This window comes from Oreochromis niloticus, linkage group LG5 (assembly GCF_001858045.2).
Source record: "Oreochromis niloticus isolate F11D_XX linkage group LG5, O_niloticus_UMD_NMBU, whole genome shotgun sequence".
NCBI lineage: Eukaryota > Metazoa > Chordata > Actinopteri > Cichliformes > Cichlidae > Oreochromis > Oreochromis niloticus.
In genome coordinates, this window is record NC_031970.2 from 23680388 (window position 1) to 23702877 (window position 22490).

The window sequence follows — 22490 nt, forward strand, 5'->3', positions numbered from 1 at the left end:
GATTAACAGCAATGCTCAGCAAAGTGTGTTAAAATAGGAAACACTGAAACTTTTGAGCTGCCACTGTAACAATGGCTCTACGTCAGCCAGAGCTCAGTTTTATAGAAAAATCTGGACTCTTCTTTCTCTCTTCTCTCATCACTCTCTGGATGTAGCTCTGTATGTGGCCCACCGTGATGGTAAGAATCACGACCCTCTCTGGCATGTTCCCCACCCTCGTTTATTCTGGTCATGCTCGAATCTGTATTGTATTGTGGTTTTAGTTCGAGTGCTTTTGTTCAGTTCTGACGTAAGCAAGAATTTGCATGGGTTTTTAATTTTTTGGTATTTCAGAAAATAAGCACCTTCCATAAATGTCACCCTTTTTTTTATTGCTTATGTACCTTTCACATCCTAAGTTAGTGTTCATTATTATAAGAGCTATATTGGCTTAGTGTGCTATAAATTCTTGTTCAGATCATTTATACCAGGCAGCTCTCAGACAGCACACTCAGTGTAAGCACCGCTTTGTTTATTTATTTTAAATTTAGACCCTAATAAATTATTTTTTTCAACACCACCCTTCCTGTATTTACCCTCAGTGGCTGGGTTTGTAATATTCTATACACTTAAACAAAAAACCCCTCAGTTTACAGTGTGTAATTATGTTCCTTATTCAATAACAGCATCAGTATTTGACAGAGGCGCTACAATGGAGGGCACAGACAGACCCAGACCACGTTCTCTACATTCTTCTTAATGCCAAGGTACCAAACTGATCTGTCCATACACTGCAAAACACAGTACATCATCTATGTGACTGACAAAAACAATATATAATAATAACATTACTGTCACCTGTCCTTCAGGGTGTGACAGTGGGGACGGCGACCTGCATCCAGCTTCACAAGCGAGCTGAGAAGATAGCTGCAGCGCTCACTGAGAAAGGCAGCATCAACACAGGAGAGAATGTAGTGCTGCTCTATCCTCCTGGTGGGTTCTGCCTCCAGCTCCATGTCTAAGTGTTCCTTCCGTCATCATTGTTATGAAATGATTTTCCTCCGTTTGTTTTCCCTCAGGGATCGATTTGATTGCTGCTTTTTACGGCTGTCTCTATGCTGGATGTGTTCCTGTAAACGTCAGGCCTCCGCACCCTCAGAACCTGGCAGCCACGCTGCCTACTGTCCGCATGATCATTGACGTAAGTGCATGTGGTTACATGCATTTATGCCTGTTCTTTCATTTAATCCTAAGCAGGGTCTCATTCATGTAGATATCAGGACTAAAAAAACACGTACAGACACTGGATTACTTCTGCTTCTGCTTTCACCAAAAATAACTCTACAACTACTTGGCGCCTCTTTGCGCTTCATTAGATTTTAACAGATATTTATGGCATCCAGTTTCCTGAAATAATTTCCATCTACAAGCTACATTGATTCCGAGAGCAAATTATGCTCATGAAGTGGGTCCAGTTACAGTGTCCATCATAGTTTCCACTTTTTAACTGTAATCGACCCGCTGATGGAATGTTCTGTTCACACTTTTACAACAAAAATGATTCCAACTGTTGTGTTGTTCATGCTTCCACTCAAATGTGTTTTGTTACCAGGTCAGTAAAGCTGCGTGCATCCTTACGACACAAAACCTCATGAGGACTCTGCGCTCCAAAGAGGCAGCTGCTTCTGTTAATGTTAAAACCTGGCCAACAATCATTGACACAGGTAATAAATACTCTTAGTATGTTAATCAAGCCGGAACATATCTGAGTACTGCATGATGCTCTGGTTACAAGCCATGGGCCAAATCAGGCCCCCCCTTGTGGTGCCAGCTGGTATGATGGAGACGTTCCAGCTATTTTTAATGTTTTATAAACACCGTCAAGTATTTGCAACTCAGATGTAAGTATGCAGTTAGTATTCAGTTATTAACCCTTGAATCAAAGAATTATGAATAATAAGTCAGTAATGTGAAAGTCAGTCATTCTAAAGAAAGATGATTCACTGTCCTCACAGTTCATTCATTTTGGTAAATATTCTGGTAAATATAACAGTTTGTTTATTATAAACTATTATATTTACCAGAATGTTGATCAAAATTAATCAAAAATTAAAGGTTAATGACACTTTGTTTTTATTAGTAGCTTCATTGTATAGTGGTTTACACATTTACACATTTACACAGAATCTGCAACACTGAGACACTGAAACAGGAAGCTGGACATTTCACTGCTTTCTACAATTGTTATCCAAGTTGCTCAGTGGGTAGATTTGTGAATAGACACCTGTTTGGTGAACTTTTAGTCGGTTGTTGCTTGCAGTTGTCCTCTATCTGGACTCAGTGTTTCTATATATATTATGTCTCTCCTTTAAAAGTCTTTCTAGCAGCTTTTAAATTTGAATGAAATGGTCACCACCATGCGCACATTATCAGAGCAATAAGACATGTCTGTTAAAGGATTTCTTTTTGTTGCGTCATCATTGCTCAATATTATCTTAAGTTTACTTTGTGCACAGCGCTGTAAAACCCGCACTATTCGTGTTTGCAGATGACCTTCCTCGCCGCCGGCCTCCACAGATCTATAAGCCGCCCACAGCAGAGATGATAGCTTATCTGGATTTCAGCGTGTCCACAACAGGCATGCTCACTGGAGTCAAGGTGAGACACGTGACTTTTTATATGACACCGTCTCCTCTACTGACTGGAGCTTTTACAGGATGAATTTTGCCTCATGAAAAAGACTGTGTAAAAATACAGTGTTCTGTCACAGCGCTATTTTAAACCAAATATTAGCATCAATTCTGTAGTCATTTTTTAATTTCGTGTTGGCTGTATCTTAAACTTGTTAATGACCGTCTCACACATTATAGCAGTAGTAGAGTAGTATTAAAACGCTAGCAGGAATCAGCAGGGTCTCATTTTTCTTTTTGTAATCCACTAGAGTCACAGATGCACATAAAAGCATGTAAAAATAAGTTTCTGATCATATACAAGTGGCAGATATCTATGAAGACTTTACTTTGGTTTATAAAACGCAGAAAAAATTAATTCTTTATCTTTTCTTGTCTTTTGTCAGATCTCTCATGCAGCAGTCAGCGCACTTTGCCGCTCTATAAAGCTTCAGTGTGAGCTGTACTCCTCTCGCCAAATAGCCATCTGTCTGGATCCTTATTGTGGTCTGGGCTTTGTCTTATGGTGCCTCGCAAGGTACTGTAAAATGTCATCTACAATATTCCATGGTTATTTACAAAGGTATGACTTTCCCCACTTTTTCACCTACATGTTTTGTCTCACAGTGTCTACTCAGGTCACCAGTCAATCCTGATTCCTCCGTTCGAGCTGGAGACCAGCTTGTCTCTGTGGCTAAGCACGCTCAGTCAGTACCGTATCAGAGACACCTTCTGCTCCTACTCTGTCATGGAGCTCTGCACTAAGGGATTGGGTACTCAGACAGATTTACTCAAGGTTAGGACTCAACATGCAGGAAGAGAAACAATACAGCTATTTTTAAAATAAAACATCATGGGTTTGATCATTTTGCACGTTTGTTTAAGGCCCGTGGTGTGAACCTGTCATGTGTGCGGAGCTGCGTGGTGATAGCAGAGGAACGCCCTCGTCTTGCCCTCACACACTCCTTCTCCAAACTGTTTAAGGATGTCGGGCTGTCGTCCAGAGCTGTCAGCACTGCTTTTGGTTCCAGAGTTAACCTGGCCATCTGCCTGCAGGTACACCAACCAGCAGGACAGAGATGTTGATCATAGATCAAATGAGAAAGAAGTGGGACCTCTTTAAACCTGTTCTTTTATGCGTGTGTGTTTCAGGGCACCACTGGTCCTGATCCCTGTACGGTGTATGTGGACATGAAGTCCCTGCGCCATGACAGGTGAGAACAGTCAAGTTAGTTAAAGTAAACTAGTATTTAGTAAAAGCTTACTTTACACTTTTTTTCTAGCTTAATGGGATTTTTTGGACATGATTAATATAAAAAATAATATCACATGTGAACATAAAGTTGTTTTATATTTAAAAAAAAACTCATATGTCCTCATGTGGAGACAGTTTATTTTATATAATGACACAAAGAATAAAATGCATTATTAAGCAGAATGACCGATGAGGTGCAGGAAAGCCAAAATGTAACGCTCCCGTATGAGGACTCAGGGTTTCAGGAGGTTTATTGACAAAATTGTATGTATTTTACTGGTTTTTTTTTTCTGAAAAAACACTAAAAACAATAACACCAAAGATTTTTCTTTGGCTTTGGCTAAAACCTCACTGGCATCAGAAACTTCTCTGTGCAGGAAAATCCCTGACATGGTCTAATACGCAAAGATTAATTAGAACTTTGAATATTTATAAATGCGCTGCCTGTGTTTTTGGCAGAGTGAGGCTGGTGGAGAGAGGAGCACCTCAGAGTCTTCCTCTAATGGAGTCTGGCAAGGTGAAACTCATTATACGCTGTCCTGTGTTTGTTTTGGTTTTTTTCTCAATTTTTGAGAGGTTTAATGAAAAGCATGTCAGAGTTGTATTTAGTGTCTTTGTTTCTCTGTCACTTTTAGATACTGCCAGGTGTTCGGGTGATCATAGTAAATCCAGAGACGCGAGGCCCACTTGGCGATTCTCATTTAGGAGAGGTTAGAGACCCTTGACCGCAGCACACACGCATATCGAGACCAAACCTGCAGTTAGAGAAGATTTTTCTCTGAAAGTGACATATGTTTCTTTCTCTTAGATCTGGGTAAACAGCCCTCACAATGCCAGTGGCTACTACACCATATACGGAGAGGAAAGTCTTCAGGCCGATCACTTCAACACCAAGCTCAGCTTCGGAGACCCGCACACTTTATGGGCCAGAACTGGATACCTGGGTTTTGTGAAGAGGACCGAGCTACTGGATGCAAGCGGGGGTAAATAGACCCCAACTGAGCTAAAACCTGCACTCAGAAATATTGATGGAATAGTGCTGATAAGTTTAATGTAACAAGGTTTGCAGATTTAAACCTGATAAAGCGTAAAAATCAAACTTAAATAAACTTTATTAAACTAAAGTAACCTCAATCCTACAGTAACCGATTAGAAATTTAGCTCTAATGTGACTGAATTGGTTTGGGGGGGTGTTGCTTATATTGTTTACATTTCTGTGCTCAGATCGACACGATGCTCTGTTTGTGGTGGGCTCACTGGATGAGACATTGGAGCTACGAGGCTTGCGCTACCATCCTATTGACATTGAAACGTCAGTGTCACGGGCTCACCGAAGTATTGCTGAGAGGTGCGAATGCGTGCACACACACCGACACACACTTGAATGTTTTTAACAATGTAGGAGTGGGTAATAACCGGACATGAATAACTTGAGCTTAATATATAATAATATCCTAGGGCAGCTCATTCTCTTTCTTTTGGCAGTACTTTAGATATGTAACACATTTTGGGGTTAACGTGAGAAAAAAGGCAGTTGGAAAGGTCAAATGTATCGTGATAATATATTGTGATATTAGAAAAAACCCATGTAATAGTATCATTTCTGAAATTTTGTCAACACAAATAAAGGCAGTGCAATTATATACATAGTTTTAAAGATAAAAGACATGTTATGAGCATCCCTGCATGTGCCTATATGCTGTCAATGCAAACAAAGTCAATATAGCATTAATATCATTTTGACCTTCAGAGGAATCTATTGACTCTGAAGGATAAGTCAGAGGTCATGTATGAAGTCATATTTTAAGTGTTTACACAGTACTTTCTGTATCTTGACAAAACATACCACACCTCTGAGATTCTTGTCAATTCTCGACCAATAAATCATTAATCTGACCTTGAACAACTTGATGGATTTAAGCCAGATTTTAATGGATCATTAACATGACCCTACAAAGTTTTATCAGAATTCATTCAAAATGTTTCCAGCTACCATGTTTACAGACAGAAAGACACACAGAAACGCTGCCAAAAACATAACCTCCTTGGCGTGAGTAAAAAGCCTGGCTGGTACTAATAGGGATAGAAATATAAACCTTGCAGATAATCATTGAAAATATTATGTCTACATTTATTTAGAAATAAGCTGTTTTTGTTGTTGTTTGTGGGAGAAAGAAATACAAGACGTGATGAGCTAATTACAAAGGAGGAGCAACTGAGAAAAGAACCTCACTTTTTTCATTTGTGAAAACATAATTACCAAAAAGAGCAGCAGCATGGGTTCTTCCCAGTTTCCTATTATTGCTAAACCTAGAAAACATGAAGGTAAAAGCAGAAAATTGGGCCTTTGTGTATAAATTTTGGAACTCCACTGCCTTAATAAAACATTACATTTCAGGCTGTCATCACAACGTAATATCCTTTAGTTTTTATTATTCCTCATCGTGACACTGCTGTTAAGTGCCTCGTCCTTTGTGCCTCACAGTGCTGTGTTTACGTGGACCAACCTGCTGGTGGTGGTGTCGGAGCTGTGTGGTTCAGAGCAGGATGCGTTGGACCTGGTGCCTCTGATAACCAACGTGGTGCTGGAGGAGCACCACCTCATTGTGGGTGTGGTGGTTATTGTTGACCCCGGCGTCATACCGATCAACTCCAGGGGAGAAAAGCAACGCATGCACCTTCGTGACTCTTTCCTCGCTGACCAGCTGGATCCTATCTATGTTGCTTACAACATGTGAGCGCTTGTGGTGGTGTTCTGGGATTTTAAAAAAACATTTTTTTTTTTCAGCCATCATCCCGCCATCTGGCTACTGGTTTGGTTGAGGTGTAAGGCAAAAGCATGAACCACATATACTGACACCTAGCCCTGTGTGACACCAGCATATCTTGGCCACATGCATGTCTGTGATTGGATCTGTGATGCTTGGAGTTGTTCACTGTGGTTTTTTTTGTTTGTTTTTTTTGTCAATATATAGAATTTTGGGGAAGAGGTAACATGTGCATGTCGCACATTGGAAGCAAAAAAGGAAAAAGTCCCTGCTGCTCCTTTTCTTTTCTTTTTTGTTCTGCAGAAGGGGCGGAACAACACATACAACAGGACCATTTTTTATTAAATCTTTGTGAAAATCCATCCTTTTATTATGCCGTTACCACAAAAACCTTCCCTTTTGTGTCTACGCAGCGCTACTGCACTTCAATCTGCAACTTGAAATATTTTTACATTTCAGACGCACACAAACGCATGTGCTGAGCCCTCGTCATTTATCACTAATACAGATGAATAAGAGGGCAAACTGTGAAAATAACAGCAAGTCTGTGTACATTAAAATGCTTTTTTTTTCCCTTAATAATGAAGCCAAATAGATTTTCCTGCCCTAATATATTTCTTGCCTTATAAAACTTTAAAACAGCCATACATTCCTAACTTAATTTTTAAGAATTTACCCTGAACGGCTGTTGATTCTCCTTTGGGTCTGAATAGTAGTTGAAATCCTGGTAGATATCCAAAGGGATCAAAGCAAAAGATGAAAGAGGCCATATTCTGTACTGTACTTACGAGGGCCTCCTTTTATTTTAGATACTGTACGTAACTGTATAGATATTTTTAATTGTAAAAATGTATAGATGCTTACTCAGCTCTCTCGGTTGATGGTTTGTAGATAAACAACCCAACAGGGAGATTACAACAGTAGCAGAAAGAAGATTGTAAATACAGTTTAACAGTTTCGAAGTGGTACACTAGCTATGTAATGGAGGATAAAGGTAAATAACTTTAAAGCATTATTAGTCAGGATGAATTTAACATTGCACTTTCACAAAAAAAAATATCTCTATTTTATTATAACAATGAGGCATTATAAATGGTTCAGGAACATGCGTGTGATGAATCTTGGCGTCAGTGGGAGGGCTATCACTGGTAATGCCAGGAAACTTTCTATCAGCCGCTGGGGAAAAAAAAAAACAAGTGTCTATGGAGAAGGCTAAAACCAATATTATGACTGTTTTCAGGCTACCAGGTTATTTTGTAAGAAAAAGCAGGCCCCGCAAGTGTTCATATACAATCATTACCATCGTACTTGCAAAAGAGCCATGCCCTTCTAAGTTTAGTTATACACGATAGAGCAAGTGTGTAAAAGTTCAGCCCGTTTCCCCCTCATCGCTAGACAGTTCATTCAAACTGTGTTTTGTCTTTGTGCGACTTTGTAAATAGTTAACGCTGAATGGCAAAAGCAATGCTGTTAGTACCGTTGTTATGTATCTGGATTATTTTCTGTGTTCAGTCACTGGATTTTTAGAAGCACTCGTGAATCCATCTGCAGAGCTTAGCCAGATTTAAAACATCTTTGATTGACAACGAAAGTAATGCAGAAAAACTGGTTTAAAAAAAGAGCAGCTAGATACATTTGCAAACTGGTTGGATTCCTGCAAACTTGTGCTTCTCCTTGTGCTCCTCAGAGAAGTAAAAGGTTGTTTGTTTCGAATTATACTGTTTCAGTGATGAACCTTTAATATCAACATGTATATAGTAATTGTTTTTTTGTTTTGTTTTTTTTTGTTCTGTTTGGACTTTTGCTGTAGTTTTATTATAACATTCAGTCATGCCAAACATTTTAGAAACAACTTTATTCATTTAACATAACTGGGAATGATAATCATTTAATGACTGCACTTTGCACTGGTGGTACTTAACAGCAGGTTTCTACTGTGTGGACTTTATCCCCGTTCGATGTTACATTAAGTATGTGATGTAATTTTACAGCTTGATACTTGTTTTTGCCTAGTTTTAAATTCACACACACACACACACACACACACACACACACACACACACACACACACACACACACACATATACATATATATATATATAAACTAATAGCACTTCATCTTAGCTTTAACACTGCATCCTACATTTGCAGCAGAATGTTTGCATGACTCAGCCAAGCACAAGAAGGAATTGTCTCGAGGCACATCTTGTCTTGAGGCACAAATGTGGGGGAGGGAGGGGATTTAAATATGTTTGAAACTGTATATTCAGGGAACAAAACTCCGAGGACAGGGATGGACCAGCTGGTCCCGTGGTGCAATCTGTGAAGAGTACCCATAAAATGTAGACATTTGTCAAAATGAGGCGTTGCAAACCTAATAAGCATACAGAGGGGTAACTGACAACCAGTGTCCATCTACCATCAACCTGCTTCACTGGGAAGTCTACAAGGGCTTCTTCTGGTTTCCACTCTTTTTTCTCCGTCAGAGTTCTTACACACTATGCAATCCCGACGACGGTGCAATTTCCTTTCAAAGCTTGCACAGTCTGGTGAAATAAACATGATGCTTATACATTTTGTAATTACTAAGAACGGAGGACTGAAGAAATTTAACCAGTAGTGTACTTAAGACTGTATTCATCTCTTGAGTTGTTCTGTCAATGTTTTGTGTATGCACACTTTAGTATGTTGTATTTTAATTATTTGGTGAAATCTAAACTTGCTCCAAGAAGGTGTGATCCACTGATTAATCTTTATTGCTACAGAGGTGTTTCAACTCGTATAGTTAAAAAAAAATAATACAAAGGTGGTACACTTTCCCATTTTCTCACTTATTTTCTATTTTGGTTTGTTGTACTTTGTTTTATACTTTATGTATAAGTAATGCAGAATAAAAAGAAGCATTTAACCATTTCAAGTGTCTGGATATTCTTGAGCTTACTAATGAATACTGTTATTACTCCAGATATCTCACACCCTTTGAATTATTTTACACACTGCATCCCCACAGACTGTGGTCATAAAGGGATGGACATGGTCAGTGACCCGCGTAGGCTGTGATGTTTAAACGATGCTCAGCTGGGGCCCAAAATGTGCCAAGAAAAGATCCCCCACACCATTACAGAACCACCACCAGCTGGAACTGTTGATATAACAGGATAGATCTATGTTTTCAGCCAGATTTTGACACTGCCATCCGAACGTTGAAATCGAAACTTAGCAGACCAGGAAACCCTTTTTTAAAATTTTTTTTTATTTTAGTGAGCCCGTGTGTATTTTAGCCTTGACAGAACTGGCACCCGATGAGGTCTTCTGCTGCTGTAGCCCATCTGCTTCAAAGGTAGATGTCTTGCGCATGAATAAATGCGTTCTGCATAGCTTGGTTGTAACAAGTTGTTATTTGAATTATTGTTCTTTTCCTATCAGCTAGAAGCAGTTTGGCCTCTGGCATCAAAAACACATTTTCACTCAGAGACCTGCCGCTCACTGGATATTTTCTCTTTTTCCAATCATTTTCGGTAAACTCTAGCGATGCCTGTGTGGGGAAAATCCTAATAGATCAGTAGTTACTGAAACTCTCAGATCATTCTGGCACCAGCAAGGATACCATGTTCAAAGTTACATTAAATCCCCTTTCTTAGGGGACAACTGCTCTTGCAAGTTGTCTTGACCATTTCCACATGCCTAAATACATTGACTTGCTACCATGGGACTGGGTGATTATTTATTTGTGTTAAGGAGCTGCTGAATGGGTGCACATAACAAAGTGTAAGTTACCAGTGTTTCCTTTACAGTAACTGCTACGCAGTGTTGGGTAAGTTACTTTAAATTAGTAACTTAGTTACATTACTAGTTACTTCTCTAAAAAAGTAACTCAGTTACTTCAAGTTACTCGTTACTTTCAGAGTAACTAGTTACAAGGGAAAGTAACTTTGGTTTTACTCAGAATTCTCTTGTTAATGTGTTGCTTCCGTAACTGGATACCCAGCAAGATTGCCAGTCTTCTAGCTTGCTTACTTGCCACATGTGCACTGTGCCACCTACCAATAGAAAGGAAAAAGTAATGTGCACATTTCCACGAGAGAAATCCCACGCCTGGACCGTCGTTGACCGCCGCCATGATTCTAGCCTGCTTTTTACATCCAACACAAAAATTGCAGTCGTGGTGCTTTCGATTGCACTCAGAACTTGGAAATTCTGCCTTCTGAATAGGAAGATGTAGGTAACACCAGACTGCAGATGAGCTGCATACAGAGCTGGACTGGGACAAAAAAATCGTCCCGGGCATTTTGACTAGAGACCGGCCCACCATTATAGGAAAAATCATAAAGCCTTTGAATGAAAATAAACACTGTTGTGACAGTGATGTACACTGTTCTGATGGTATATATGTATCAACCTATCAATTGTTTGTTGTAAGACTCAGATAATTATTTTTTTAAAAGCGAGACATTTTAAATGAGAATAATAAAGAAAAGTATTTCCTTGTGCCCCCCTTTCCCTGTTAATGCCCTACCTGGCCCCCTGGCAACACTTTCCTAGACCCGCCCCTGCACAGTTACCAGCTGTCAGCTACGTAGAAAAGGATCCTGGTGTTATTTGTCTCTCAGAAACAGTTCATAACTTCAACTCATTCATGTCACCTAACAGGTAAACCTGTTTCTCCATCACCTGTTCAGCTCTGATGATTCAGTAAGGACATCTCCTGGTTTCATCTGCATGTTTCCCTCTCACCAGATAACCAAACCGATATCATGACCAGCAGCTTTACAGCTGTGGCTCCAGCAAACATCAGCTGATACTAGAAATTAATATTAAATAAATTCTAACAACAGCTGATCAAGCTTAAACGTGCTGCTGTTGTTTAACGCGACATCCGCTGGTTTCCTCTTTCTGGCGCAAAGTGGGCGATAAATAAACAAGAGAGAAAAGCCGATCAGCTGATCATTGATCAGTTTCATGATTGAAGTAGAAACAGGAGAGGAGAGAATGAGAGAAGAAGAGGCAGCTGTGCAGCTTCAGCTTTGTGTCTTTTTCATTGTAGCTGAAGTCCGGGACAAACTGTGTTCCTTTTCACCTCAGTACGAAACGCGTAATATTTTCTCTGAATACCAGACGATTCTGTTTTTTACGGGACGGTTGGCAACTCTAATAATTAACCGTATGAACAAAATAAAGTTCAACATCAGTAACATAGCACCCACCCAGCTGTATAGAAACTCCGTCATGCTAGCTAGCACGCAGTACGAAAATGTCAGCATACCGAAAATAAACTCCACCTAAACTTGGTTTATATCTGACCCAGATAGACTGCAGGTCATAACTTCTTACCTGAAGTTCAGTTCACCTGACACTCGGACCGGCGGCCGCTTCGGGTCTCTCCTCTTGCCTCCCTTTTCCTTCATCCACCTGCTGGCCTCCACCACTTGCTAATGTTATTGAATCTGTGGAAGCTCCGCGATATCCACCACACGAAGTAACGAGTAACGAGCCTATCTAAATCCCAGTAACGAGTAACGCGTTCCTGGTTTTGGCATAATAACTAGTTACCGTGCTCGTTACCACAATAATAACGTAGTTACTGTAACGCGTTACTTAATAACGCGTTAGTCCCAACACTGCTGCTACGTGCTCCGCACAGCCATATTTTCAGCAGACACAACTGCACACAGACATTTAGTGAGTGTATTTCTATAGGAGACATCTTTTGAACCTATTACAGAATAACCTGGGTCACATACTCAATTAACAGGCTCTGCAGTTCTACCAGTAATTTTGCATGTGTTTTGTAAGGTCACAGTGACCTTGACCTTTGACCTGTGATCACCATAATCAGTTCATGCCCGTGTCAGTTTGTGTCAAATCTGAAAAAAATGGCCTCATGGAGTTTGAGATTTGCATTTGCACAGCTGTCACTGACACCGAGCTGAAAAAAACATATCAAAGTCTTATAAAAGATATGCAACAAACATGAACATAACGTTTAGCAAATGGGTCAAACCACTGATGCAACTTCAGAGGGGATTTTTTTTTTTTTACTGGTACTGAGATTTTACTCACCCCTAACCAGCTGTGGCGGATGGCTGCCCCTCCCTTAACCTGGTTCTGTCTGAGGTTTATTCCTGTTAAAAAGGAGTTCTTTCTTCCCACTTTGGCCAAGGGGGTTGTTTGATTGCTGGGTTTTTCTCCGTTTTCTGTAGGGTCTACACTTTACAATATAAAGCGCCTTGAGGTGACTGTTGTTGTGATTTGGCATTATATAAATTAAATTCATGTGAACTAAATTAAATTACATGTGCACATAAAAGTGGCAAGTGTCTAAAAAGTGTTAGCAACAAAACGTACTACAATATACATGATCTAAAAAATATGTAATATTTTTGTCAAATTTAAATCACATAGATATAGTAAAAAAAAATTACAACTTCTAATAAAAACTTTTAAGTAAAAAACAAAAATAACTAAGAGGGCACTAGCATCATCGAATCAGGACACAGAATCATAAAAAGAGAAATCAAATTAGAAATCAAAATCAAAAGGACAAAAGGACGACGTTAAAAAGTTGCAAACATTTAGTCTTGAATGCTCTGCTCATAAAACTCATATATATATATAGAGAGAGATATATCATAGATAGATGAGTTTGTTGTTTCATTAAAAACAAGAAAAAAATTGGCCTTGTGTGTGCAAATTTTGATTTGAGAATGTGCAGAACATGGCAAGAACCTGCACTAGATGAATAATATAAAATGCATAATCAGCAACAACTAGAGAAGAATCAGAGAAAATGTTGTCAACTATGTCAACCATTAACATGAAGACAAAAACAAATGAGAAGATGTGTCAGGAGGCTGTCCACAGAAAGAACATTTTACACCTGTCATTCTTTGATCAGTTTAAATGAACCTTCTTCAAGTCAACATCTCAGAAAATGTTGCAGCTCGAATAGTCAGAATTGTCTTTTTTCCCTGAAAACACAGTGAAGTAAACTTTTCATTTCTCAGTGTTTACTAGTTGTTCAAACTCTTCCCACCAATCACGAAGCCTAAAGAAACTGTTACGTAATGCGTCTTTGCTTTAGCAGCACCGCCCATTTCCTTTGGGAAAAAAGTGGTCAGCGATTTTTTTAGCTGACATCTTTATGTTTTTAGCCTTTTAGCCTTCGGTGCTAAGTAACTTTTAGGATTACTTTTTTGATCAAAGGTCTATACCCAAATCGCAGGAAGTCCACGCTGTGAGTGAGAGCAGCTTCTCTGCATTTGAAAAGGTAAATTTCAGCTGCCTGAGCGGTAATTTTGTGCTCGTGTGGCTGTCTGCTCGGCTGTGGCGGTAATGGCGGCTGCTACTTCGTCAACTCCTCGCCGTTTTACGAAAAGGGAAGGTGTAGTTAGCTTAATGGCTCCCCGTATCGCTGACGTCTGTTGACGCGGTAACTTGCGTGCCAGTGACAGAGTTGCACATATTTGCTCATTCAGACAAAAGCTTGTCCATCCTTTGAATCAGACGAGAGAAACTTGCCTCGGATGTTGCTATAAAACCGATTTATAAGATTTAAACTGCTCAACATCCGTTTTACTGTACGTTAGCTACCGTTAACTAGCAAGTGTAACCTTAGTGATCTAGAACATTCTAGCAGCGAGGAGCTTTTATTTCAGCCGAAAACGTTTGCTTGGGATGGAAGTTGCACATTGTAAAATTAGCAATAAATGAATAAAGAAAAAAAAGTTAAAACTGTTGACTGTCGGGCCTAGGCATGTTTCGTAACTCCTTTGTAACGTTAGTTGCATTTGGGCTAGCGCGACCTAACCCAAGAGGAAGTTGTTTTTTTTTAGTTGGCTTTAATTCACGTTTTTTAAACTGCAGAAAAATGTAATAAATTGTGATTTGACCGCTCATATATGCTTCACACTGATTGTATTAATGGTGTTAAGTAGTAGAGGAAAAGAAGCAGAGAAGGCCACAGCGGATTGGTTACAACATGTCACAGGCGTACCTCCCCGCCACACAAAGTTGTTGTTAACACTAGCGCCACTGTGAAACGGTAATATTGACTTATTTCTTCCCAGTTACTATGGAAGAAGTACAGCAGGTCAGCAATGGCATTGAGTCACAGACTGCAACCATTCCCACTACCATCACAACCTCTCAGTTCTCACAGATAGGCCACCAGGTAACTAATAGATCGCTTTCAAAATGCATTGAGAAGTATCACTGCTATACTACAGCTGCTCTCGCACTGCTGATAATACAAGGCCACTTATGAATGCCACGCTGAAAGCGCATATCTGACCTTTTGTTACAGCTTCATGTTTAGGTTCATTCATGAAGTTTTTTTTTTTTTTTTTTTTTTTTTTTTAACTCTTGCTGTCACACACCTTAAATATGTTTACTTATTTATGCTGCTAAATGGATTAAAGAAATATTGAAAGGAAATAACCAAATACATTCTAGGTTGTAGTGTAGTAAGTCTGCTTGGCTTAGTCTTGCTGCTTATTTAGTAAAGCTGTTTCAATTCATATCTGCAGTACTATTGAGGTCACAGTATCTATGAACTATCCACTTAAAGTACATGGTGTCCAAATGAGGATAAATGAAGACTTAAATGTGACAAAAAGCAAATATGTGGAATCATACTGTTATCAGGTTGTCAGGTTTAAAAATAATCATTTTAAAGATAATTTTTCTTAAGATTTCCTCTTATAGTTTGTTATTTTTAGTCATACTCACTGGATATTGCCCTTGCTACTGAGTGTCTTTTAAAAAGGGGGGGGGGCTTTTGTGAACAATTAAAGACGAATTTACCTCTACTAAAACTACACCACAGTGCCACAGGAAGCTTTGTGGCTAAATATGGCAAAAATAAAAAGTATGTTGTGTGTAAATTTGAGTGAAAATTTCCTTATATCCTTATTAATATTTCTGTTGTTCTCAAAGGTTCTGAGCGCACTTGTGTGTATGTATACACATACACAGACACGTACAGACACACTGACACCAAGCTACTATGTCAAACATACAGTTTTTTGACATTTAAAACTTTTCTGTGTTTTTTTTCCAGATGTCACTGGGTGGTTCTCCTGTAGCTGTTGTGCAGCTGCCTGGTGGTCAGTTTCAGGTTCAGGGTGTGATCCAGTCTGCACAGTCATCAGTCATTCAGTCCCCTCAGGGGCAGAATACACAGGTAAGACCGGCTGTTTTTTCTCAGCTCTGTATTTATTTTATTTTCAAATGGACCTTTGTTTGAATTGTTTTTATATCATAATTGACCCCCTACTTTCAAGGCCCAGGGTACAGACAGCGAAGACTCACAGGATTCATCAGACAGTGGAGCAGCAACTCAAAAAACCAGAGAAATACTGGCAAGACGGCCTTCGTATCGGTAAGGAAAACAAACAAAAATAAGCTGAAATCCCAGTTCTTGTTTAATAAACAACTATTCAGGAACTGTCTTTTTCTCACATTATAGAAAAATCCTGAATGACCTTTCAGCAGAGGAAGTGGCACACATTGAGGGAAAGGACAGCAGTCCGACATCCACAGGAGTTACGGGTGTTACAGTACCAACCACACAAATCTACCAGACCAGCAGCGGCCAGTACAGTAAGAGCTTTTCCCTTCAGTTACACTTATATTGAAAGGAGAACCTACAAAATGTTTCTTGCTGACTTGCGAAATTAAGAATTGCCTTAAAATGTAAAATATATATATAGGGAAAAGAGCTCCATATACACGGAGCGCTATACTGAAAGTTTGAATTTTTTGTAGTACTTGAGCTACTCACAATAAATGTAATTTTTACTTTTGCTTTCCCGGCTTCTAATACTGTTTGTGTAATTTTTTTTTTCTAGTTACCATAGCTGCAAATGGCACAATCCAGCTGGCATCTCCAGGGTCCGAAGGCATTCAGGGACTTCAGGCTGTCACCATGGCCAACTCTGGTGGAGCCCAGTCAAGCACCACCATCCTTCAGTATGCCCAGACACCTGACGGACAGCAGATACTGGTGCCTAGCAATCAGGTTGTTGTACAAGGTGAGTCAATAAAATTTGCCAGAGTTTTCAACCAGTTTTTTCCTGATTACTTTTTTGTGAGCTTAAATGTGTTCAGCTAAATTATGCTCTCTCATAACATGTTCCAGTCAGATGATTGTGCCTTAATAAGGGGCTCTGACTACAAGAACAATGTAGGATTGGCAGTCAAAAAAGTAAATCAGTCACAAGTCTTCCTGGAGCTTACGCCAATATCCTGTAGTACATACCACGGACCAGTAAATATGGGAAAACACACATACTACACTAAATACTTAACTACCATGCAGCATATTGTGTAGTGGCCTTGTGTCTGAAAATCTTTACATTCTTAGATTTTATCTGCTCAGTGGTATGTGTGTAGTAACTTGCCAAATACAGCTTGTAAGGTTCTTTATAAGAACCATCTTACTTCCAACAAGATGACTAAGGCTACGTTCACACTGCAGGCGAAAGCGCATCAAATCCGATTTTTTTGACCCTATGCGACCCATATCCGATCATGGTATGACAGTGTGAACGGCACAAATCCGATATTTTCAAATCCGATCTGGGTCACTTTCGTATGTAGTACTGAATCCGATACATATCCGATGTTTTAGAAAGCGACTGCTGTCTGAACGGTCATGTCGCATTAAATCCGTCTTTTACGTCACTGACACAAGACAGACGCCAATTATCAGCGCCGGAGAAGCGCCCGAGAAGACATCGCGAACACTTCCTGGCCATCCAGTGTAGATGTCAGTGAAACTGTTGGGAAGACAACGTGAACATTTTATTTGTACTGTATAATCTGCAGATTCTGACAGAAATCTGCAACTATCCTTTGAAGCACCGCTCCTCTCTAAAACAGCAATAAGGATAATTATTAAGTTATTTACATTATTATGTAAATAACAAAATAACTTAAAGCAGAAATTTGGAAACGTAAAGTCCGAAGTCAAACAATATTGTTTGCTCTGGGTCTAAACAGAGCGCGTTGTGTGTGACATCTTCTTTTGCGCATGCGGGCCGCTTTGAGCGTTCACACTAGAGCGCATTTGCTGTCGCATTTTATTTGTAGTGTGAACAAGCAGACAAAAAAATCGGATTTGATCAAAAAATCGGAATTGAGCATTAAGACCTGCAGTGTGAACGTAGCCTAAATGACAGTCTTTATTTTTCAGTCTAATTATTGTTTATTTGAAAAACAAACCCAAACTGCTAGTTGAGTCACACAGGTTTGAAATCTTTTGAAAAAAGAAGGGTAGAAAAAAGGCCAACAAACCCGAACAGTAATAATTCAAATTTCTGGTGAACACAAGAATTTCTCTTGTGCGTCAAGTGACGTAACATATGTCTTGTTGGGCTATACCAGTGTACATAGTTCTGGTCAACTGATAAGTAACTACTGATCAAACATCTTAACTCATGCATACATGCAAAACTCTTGTTTTTCCGGTTGTAATTCTTTGACTGTTGTTTCACACAGGTGCAGGAGGAGAAGTGCAGACGTACCAGATCCGCACAGCACCCACATCCACTTCCTTGCCTCAGACTGTAGTTATGACGTCTCCTGTGGGACTGTCCCAGACTAAAACTGATGATCCAACACTGAAAAGAGAAATTAGGCTTGCAAAAAACAGGTAAATCCACAGTGTACTTGTGAGTAAAACAAGGTCTCATATTCTGCCTGGATGGGGAAGCTTTAACAAGTTGTATGAAAAAGCTATAAGTTTACAAAATCATCAACTGATTTGGACCCAAAAAAACAAACTATAGGTGTTTAAATGCCCCAGGTGCTTTTACTTTGTGTACATATTTAATTTTATGGTTATAGTTGTAGTTTGAGGAGATAGGGATTGGACAAAATCCTCTCTCACAGTATCAGTAAGTTTATACTGCACATACTGCACATTGTGAAACACTTTTTTTTCCTGTTTTTAGAGAGGCAGCCCGTGAATGTCGACGGAAGAAAAAGGAATATGTTAAATGCCTGGAAAACCGCGTAGCTGTTCTTGAGAACCAAAACAAGACTCTGATTGAAGAACTCAAAACATTAAAGGATCTTTATTGTGTTAAAACAGGGTAACCTGTGTGAATAATGTTCATGGATTGGGACGTAGTGTGACAGTGGTGCACCTCAGCCATTTGGACGTTATGGGGTTTCTGGGAACACTTCATTTCAGGCTGAGATTCTACAGGGTTTTTTTTTTTTTGTTTGTTTGTTTTTTTACTCTGTTTGATATAAAAAGTGACTTATAGCAGTGACATTTACTCAGAAAAAAAATACAAATTGGCCATTTTTCCACCTGCTGTTTTTAAAAAATGCTAATGCTATAACATTTATAGTTGTGTACATTTTTAATAATGGGAGATATGAAATTGTGAGCTTTAATGTTGAGTCTCAGTTTCTAAATGTATCCCTTTCCTTTTTTTCTTGTGTTTTTAAAAACTTTGCTGTTGGATTTTTTTTTTTTTCTTAAACAGCATCTGCAGAAATTTGACTATATAATTACTACACAGACATATTTTGTTTATTTTATGAACCAGCATTTCCCCTCATTTCCCTATAAGGAAATGTTACAATTGTCATTCCTTATGTTTGTGCAATGCAATATAAAAGGTAAGAGAGAAAGGAAACAAACAAAATTAAGTGTGGTTTGTTTGGGTGTTTTGTGGCCGTTCCTTAGACAATCAGGGAAAAAAAAGCACAGTGTCCAGGTAATATTTATTATATACATCATGGGAGGGGAGGGAAAGGAGAACAAAACAGTAAATGAAATGTTGCTGATTGTGTAAATAAATATATTTTCACTCAATTTATGTAGTGTGGCTAATGTATTGCAATAAAAATGTAAGCAGATCTGTTACAATTACAGGGATGAATGAAAATAATTTCAGGTGTTTTTTCAGAATTTTAAACTTGTGTGCACTCAGATGGGCTGCCTTTCAAAATAAACCTCCAGCCTGAACTTGGACCTCAACTAGTAGTTTGAAATTCATGTCTGAACTGTTGACAGGCCATTATAAGTGTTGCTTCAGGATGTCTGTCACTGTATAAACTGAATGTTTTAATATATACTCCACCATCCACCATGCAGTCATTTAATACAATATCCCATGATGTGTGGCCTGATCATCAAACTGACGTCTGGAGCCTCAATGTGTCTCAGGTTAAGCTCAGAAAAACCAGCTACCTCTATATCTTTCCATGTTGCTCTGGTAATCGTGCATCCATCCCCGAGATAGCACCAGAGAGGCTCAAACACGTACTGCAAAAAGTATGTCCAGGATGAAGAATCTGAGACAACATGTTCCAAAAAGTAGAAGGCGCCACCCTGAAACACAGTCAGCAAAAAAAGATTACATCATGTCCATTTGTGGTTGTGTAATGCTGGTTATACGTACACTGGGGCTGACTTTCTGGCTGATACTGGTTCAAACTACATGAAGTGTGGCAGAGAAGGTGTGGCGATCCCAGTATAACCATCGGACTCCTCCATTGGAGCCATACATCTATCAGATATCTTAGGATTTGTTAACAGTAAAAAATCTTGACAAGAGGAAAGGGAAAAACAAGTCTACTTTAAAAGTGTGGTCTTTTGCATATTTCAACTTTAAAATATTTAACAGATTTGTTCAAATGCCAAGACATGTGAAGGTCAGGTAAAATATCACCTTCAGTGGGTCGACCACAAATGATGCAAAATCTGCATAAGTAGATACTTTACGGAGAAACCAGTCTAATACTTTGTAGAATGGCCTCATTTTCAGACAACCACAATACCTTGAGGTTACTCTATTCCGTAACCCCCGTTCTCTGATAACATGAGTGAGGTGTCTCACTATGGGGAACGCTCTCTCAGCGTTGTCCTCAGAAGCCTCTATATCATTACTCCAGCCAGCATTGGCTGGCAGTCGTGACGCCAGCGTCAGGGAGGGGCCACCCTCCTCCCTATAAAAGGGTGTGACGCAGCGTCACCCGTCATTCAATTTCCTCTTCTCGCTTTTTAGAAACCTCATCTCTCCTGACTGTGAACGTGAGTGCTAGCTTAACTGTCCACGCGAGCAAGCTAACACCTTGGTCACCGGGCGCTAGCACGGTTCGCGTTTCGAGTCGCCTGCTCTTCACCACAGAGCCAGGTCGGAGAGTGTGTTAGCTGCCACCACGCACCTAGCACAACAGCTAGCTGACCAAGCTAACTGTCTTTGCTACACACGGTCACCAAGCCAAGTAGCACAAGCGCTAGCCACCACACTAGCTAGGTCATACTAGCTCACCATAGCTACCCGACCGAGAGAAGAAAAAGATCAGCGTTAGCCATCCAGCCATTCCAAGCTAGCTACACCAAGCTTCCTTAATATGGCAGACTGCAAACCGCTGCCCAGAATTTGCCCCTGCGGTTGCAAAATCTCAGGTTCAGATACACATGACGTGTGTGTGATGTGCCTCGGGCTGCAACACGCCCAAGCGGCTATTTCCACACCGGGTTCATGCGAACACTGCGCTCGCTTCAAATTTCGCTTTAAATTTAACTTGAGATGCTACTGACTATACTACATGTTGAGTACTTCTGGAAGAAGGGCTTCTAGGGCTACAGATTTTTGCCCAGTCTCTAGCCCTAGCTTTTAATATTGGCGGTGGTTGGGGCCAAATACTTTTTAAGTACCCAGTGATGTGTTTTAATCAGATTCGTTACATAAGATGATTTCAGGGTGAAAATTACCCAACACGTGGTGGCAGATAGCTGTTCCTCCCTGAGTCTGGTTTTGCCAGAGGTTTCTTCCTGTTAAAAGGGAGTTTTTCCTTCTCACTGTTGCCAAGTGCTAGGGGCTCATCTGATTGTTGAAATTTTCTCTGTATTATTTTTTGGGTCTTTATCTTACAACGTAAATCATCTTGAGAGGATTGTTGTTGTGATTTAACGCTATGTAAAGAACACTGAGTTAAATTGGATATATTGTCCACTGCTCTACAAGAAGCCGGGAAATGGTGCTAATAACACACCGAGTGTGTTTAATGCCTCATAATGGATTAACTAGCCATCCTCATGTAACCAACTACGCTGCCATTCAAGCGCGTTAGCAGCAAATAAAATAAATCCTACTGAGCCTGAAGGCAGCACACCGAGATGTTACTTACTGTTCTGAGAACGCGCCGGGCCTCCTGCAGGACCTGCTGCACATTGTTGACAGAGCACAGAACCAAGGTGCAGACAACAACGTCCGCAGAGCCGTCCGGTACTCCCCGCATGTCCTCCCCGGAGACGCATATAAACTTGTCGTAAGTCAGATGCTGGTTTGCGTCCATGCTCATCCGCAGGTACTTCTCGAAGTGCGGGTTGGGGTCAGTGCACATCACCGTGCAGCCGTGGGGGTAAAACTTGAAGTTAGCTCCGCTGCCGCACCCGATCTCCAGCAGGCGAAGGGTGCCATCGGCGTCTGCAAATTTGGCCACGTTTCGGAAAAGCTCTCTCTTCACTTTGTGCATTTTGTCGTTGTATGAAAATGTTACATTGTAGGCGAGCAAGGGAAAAAGGCGTTTGTACCCTATGACCTGCATTACGTGCAAGGGCAGACTCAACGCTGAACAGAGCAGTCTGCATAATTTCATTAGACAAACCTTCATTTCTCACCGAGTTTACCTGAAACCTTGCTGTGGCACCTGAAGATAAACGACTTAAGAAGCTCAAAAAGATTACTCTCTTTAACACCTGACCAACGCCTCTCACTGACACCAGGAGGTGCTGGAAATGCAGTGCAGCCTACATGAGAGTGAAAGCAACACCAAGTTCCCCCAATCTTTGAA

The 22490-nt window shown here is 40.0% G+C and overlaps 3 protein-coding genes across 7 annotated transcripts in view; 2 read left to right on the plus strand and 1 right to left on the minus strand.

The window, feature by feature from the left end:
• The window catches only part of dip2bb (disco-interacting protein 2 homolog Bb), a 43042-nt gene extending 33458 nt beyond the window's left edge, over positions 1-9584 (plus strand). For 2 of the 4 annotated variants that reach the window (XM_025907325.1, XM_005469492.4), the window contains 15 exons: positions 156-179; positions 666-746; positions 849-972; positions 1059-1180; positions 1592-1703; positions 2528-2637; positions 3056-3186; positions 3276-3444; positions 3534-3704; positions 3801-3862; positions 4363-4420; positions 4539-4613; positions 4712-4886; positions 5128-5251; positions 6389-9584. In XM_025907325.1, coding sequence (XP_025763110.1) covers positions 156-179; positions 666-746; positions 849-972; positions 1059-1180; positions 1592-1703; positions 2528-2637; positions 3056-3186; positions 3276-3444; positions 3534-3704; positions 3801-3862; positions 4363-4420; positions 4539-4613; positions 4712-4886; positions 5128-5251; positions 6389-6641 — 1791 coding nt within the window. In that variant the 3' untranslated portion in view covers positions 6642-9584. The remainder of the gene's footprint in view (positions 1-155; positions 180-665; positions 747-848; positions 973-1058; positions 1181-1591; positions 1704-2527; positions 2638-3055; positions 3187-3275; positions 3445-3533; positions 3705-3800; positions 3863-4362; positions 4421-4538; positions 4614-4711; positions 4887-5127; positions 5252-6388) is intronic. The other 2 variants (XM_025907326.1, XM_005469493.4) reach the window with 1 other exon arrangement.
• A 4166-nt stretch (positions 9585-13750) lies between these two features.
• Positions 13751-19510, plus strand: atf1 (activating transcription factor 1). 2 transcript variants are annotated; one of them, XM_003441478.5, is made up of 8 exons: positions 13751-13938; positions 14738-14841; positions 15730-15852; positions 15953-16050; positions 16138-16271; positions 16520-16702; positions 18171-18324; positions 18626-19510. In XM_003441478.5, exons 2-8 carry the CDS (start codon positions 14743-14745, stop codon positions 18768-18770), a joined length of 936 nt encoding a protein of 311 aa, XP_003441526.1. In that variant the 5' UTR covers positions 13751-13938; positions 14738-14742; the 3' UTR covers positions 18771-19510. The 2 variants fall into 2 exon arrangements, with proteins under 2 accessions (XP_003441526.1, XP_005469548.1); XM_005469491.4 differs by lacking the exon at positions 14738-14841.
• Positions 19090-22412, minus strand: LOC100703146 (methyltransferase-like protein 7A). Its single transcript, XM_003441479.5, has 2 exons — positions 21825-22412; positions 19090-20019 (listed from the first exon to the last, which is right to left on the minus strand). Exons 1-2 carry the CDS (start codon positions 22308-22310, stop codon positions 19783-19785), a joined length of 723 nt encoding a protein of 240 aa, XP_003441527.1. The 5' UTR covers positions 22311-22412; the 3' UTR covers positions 19090-19782.
• Positions 22413-22490: the final 78 nt, after the last annotated feature.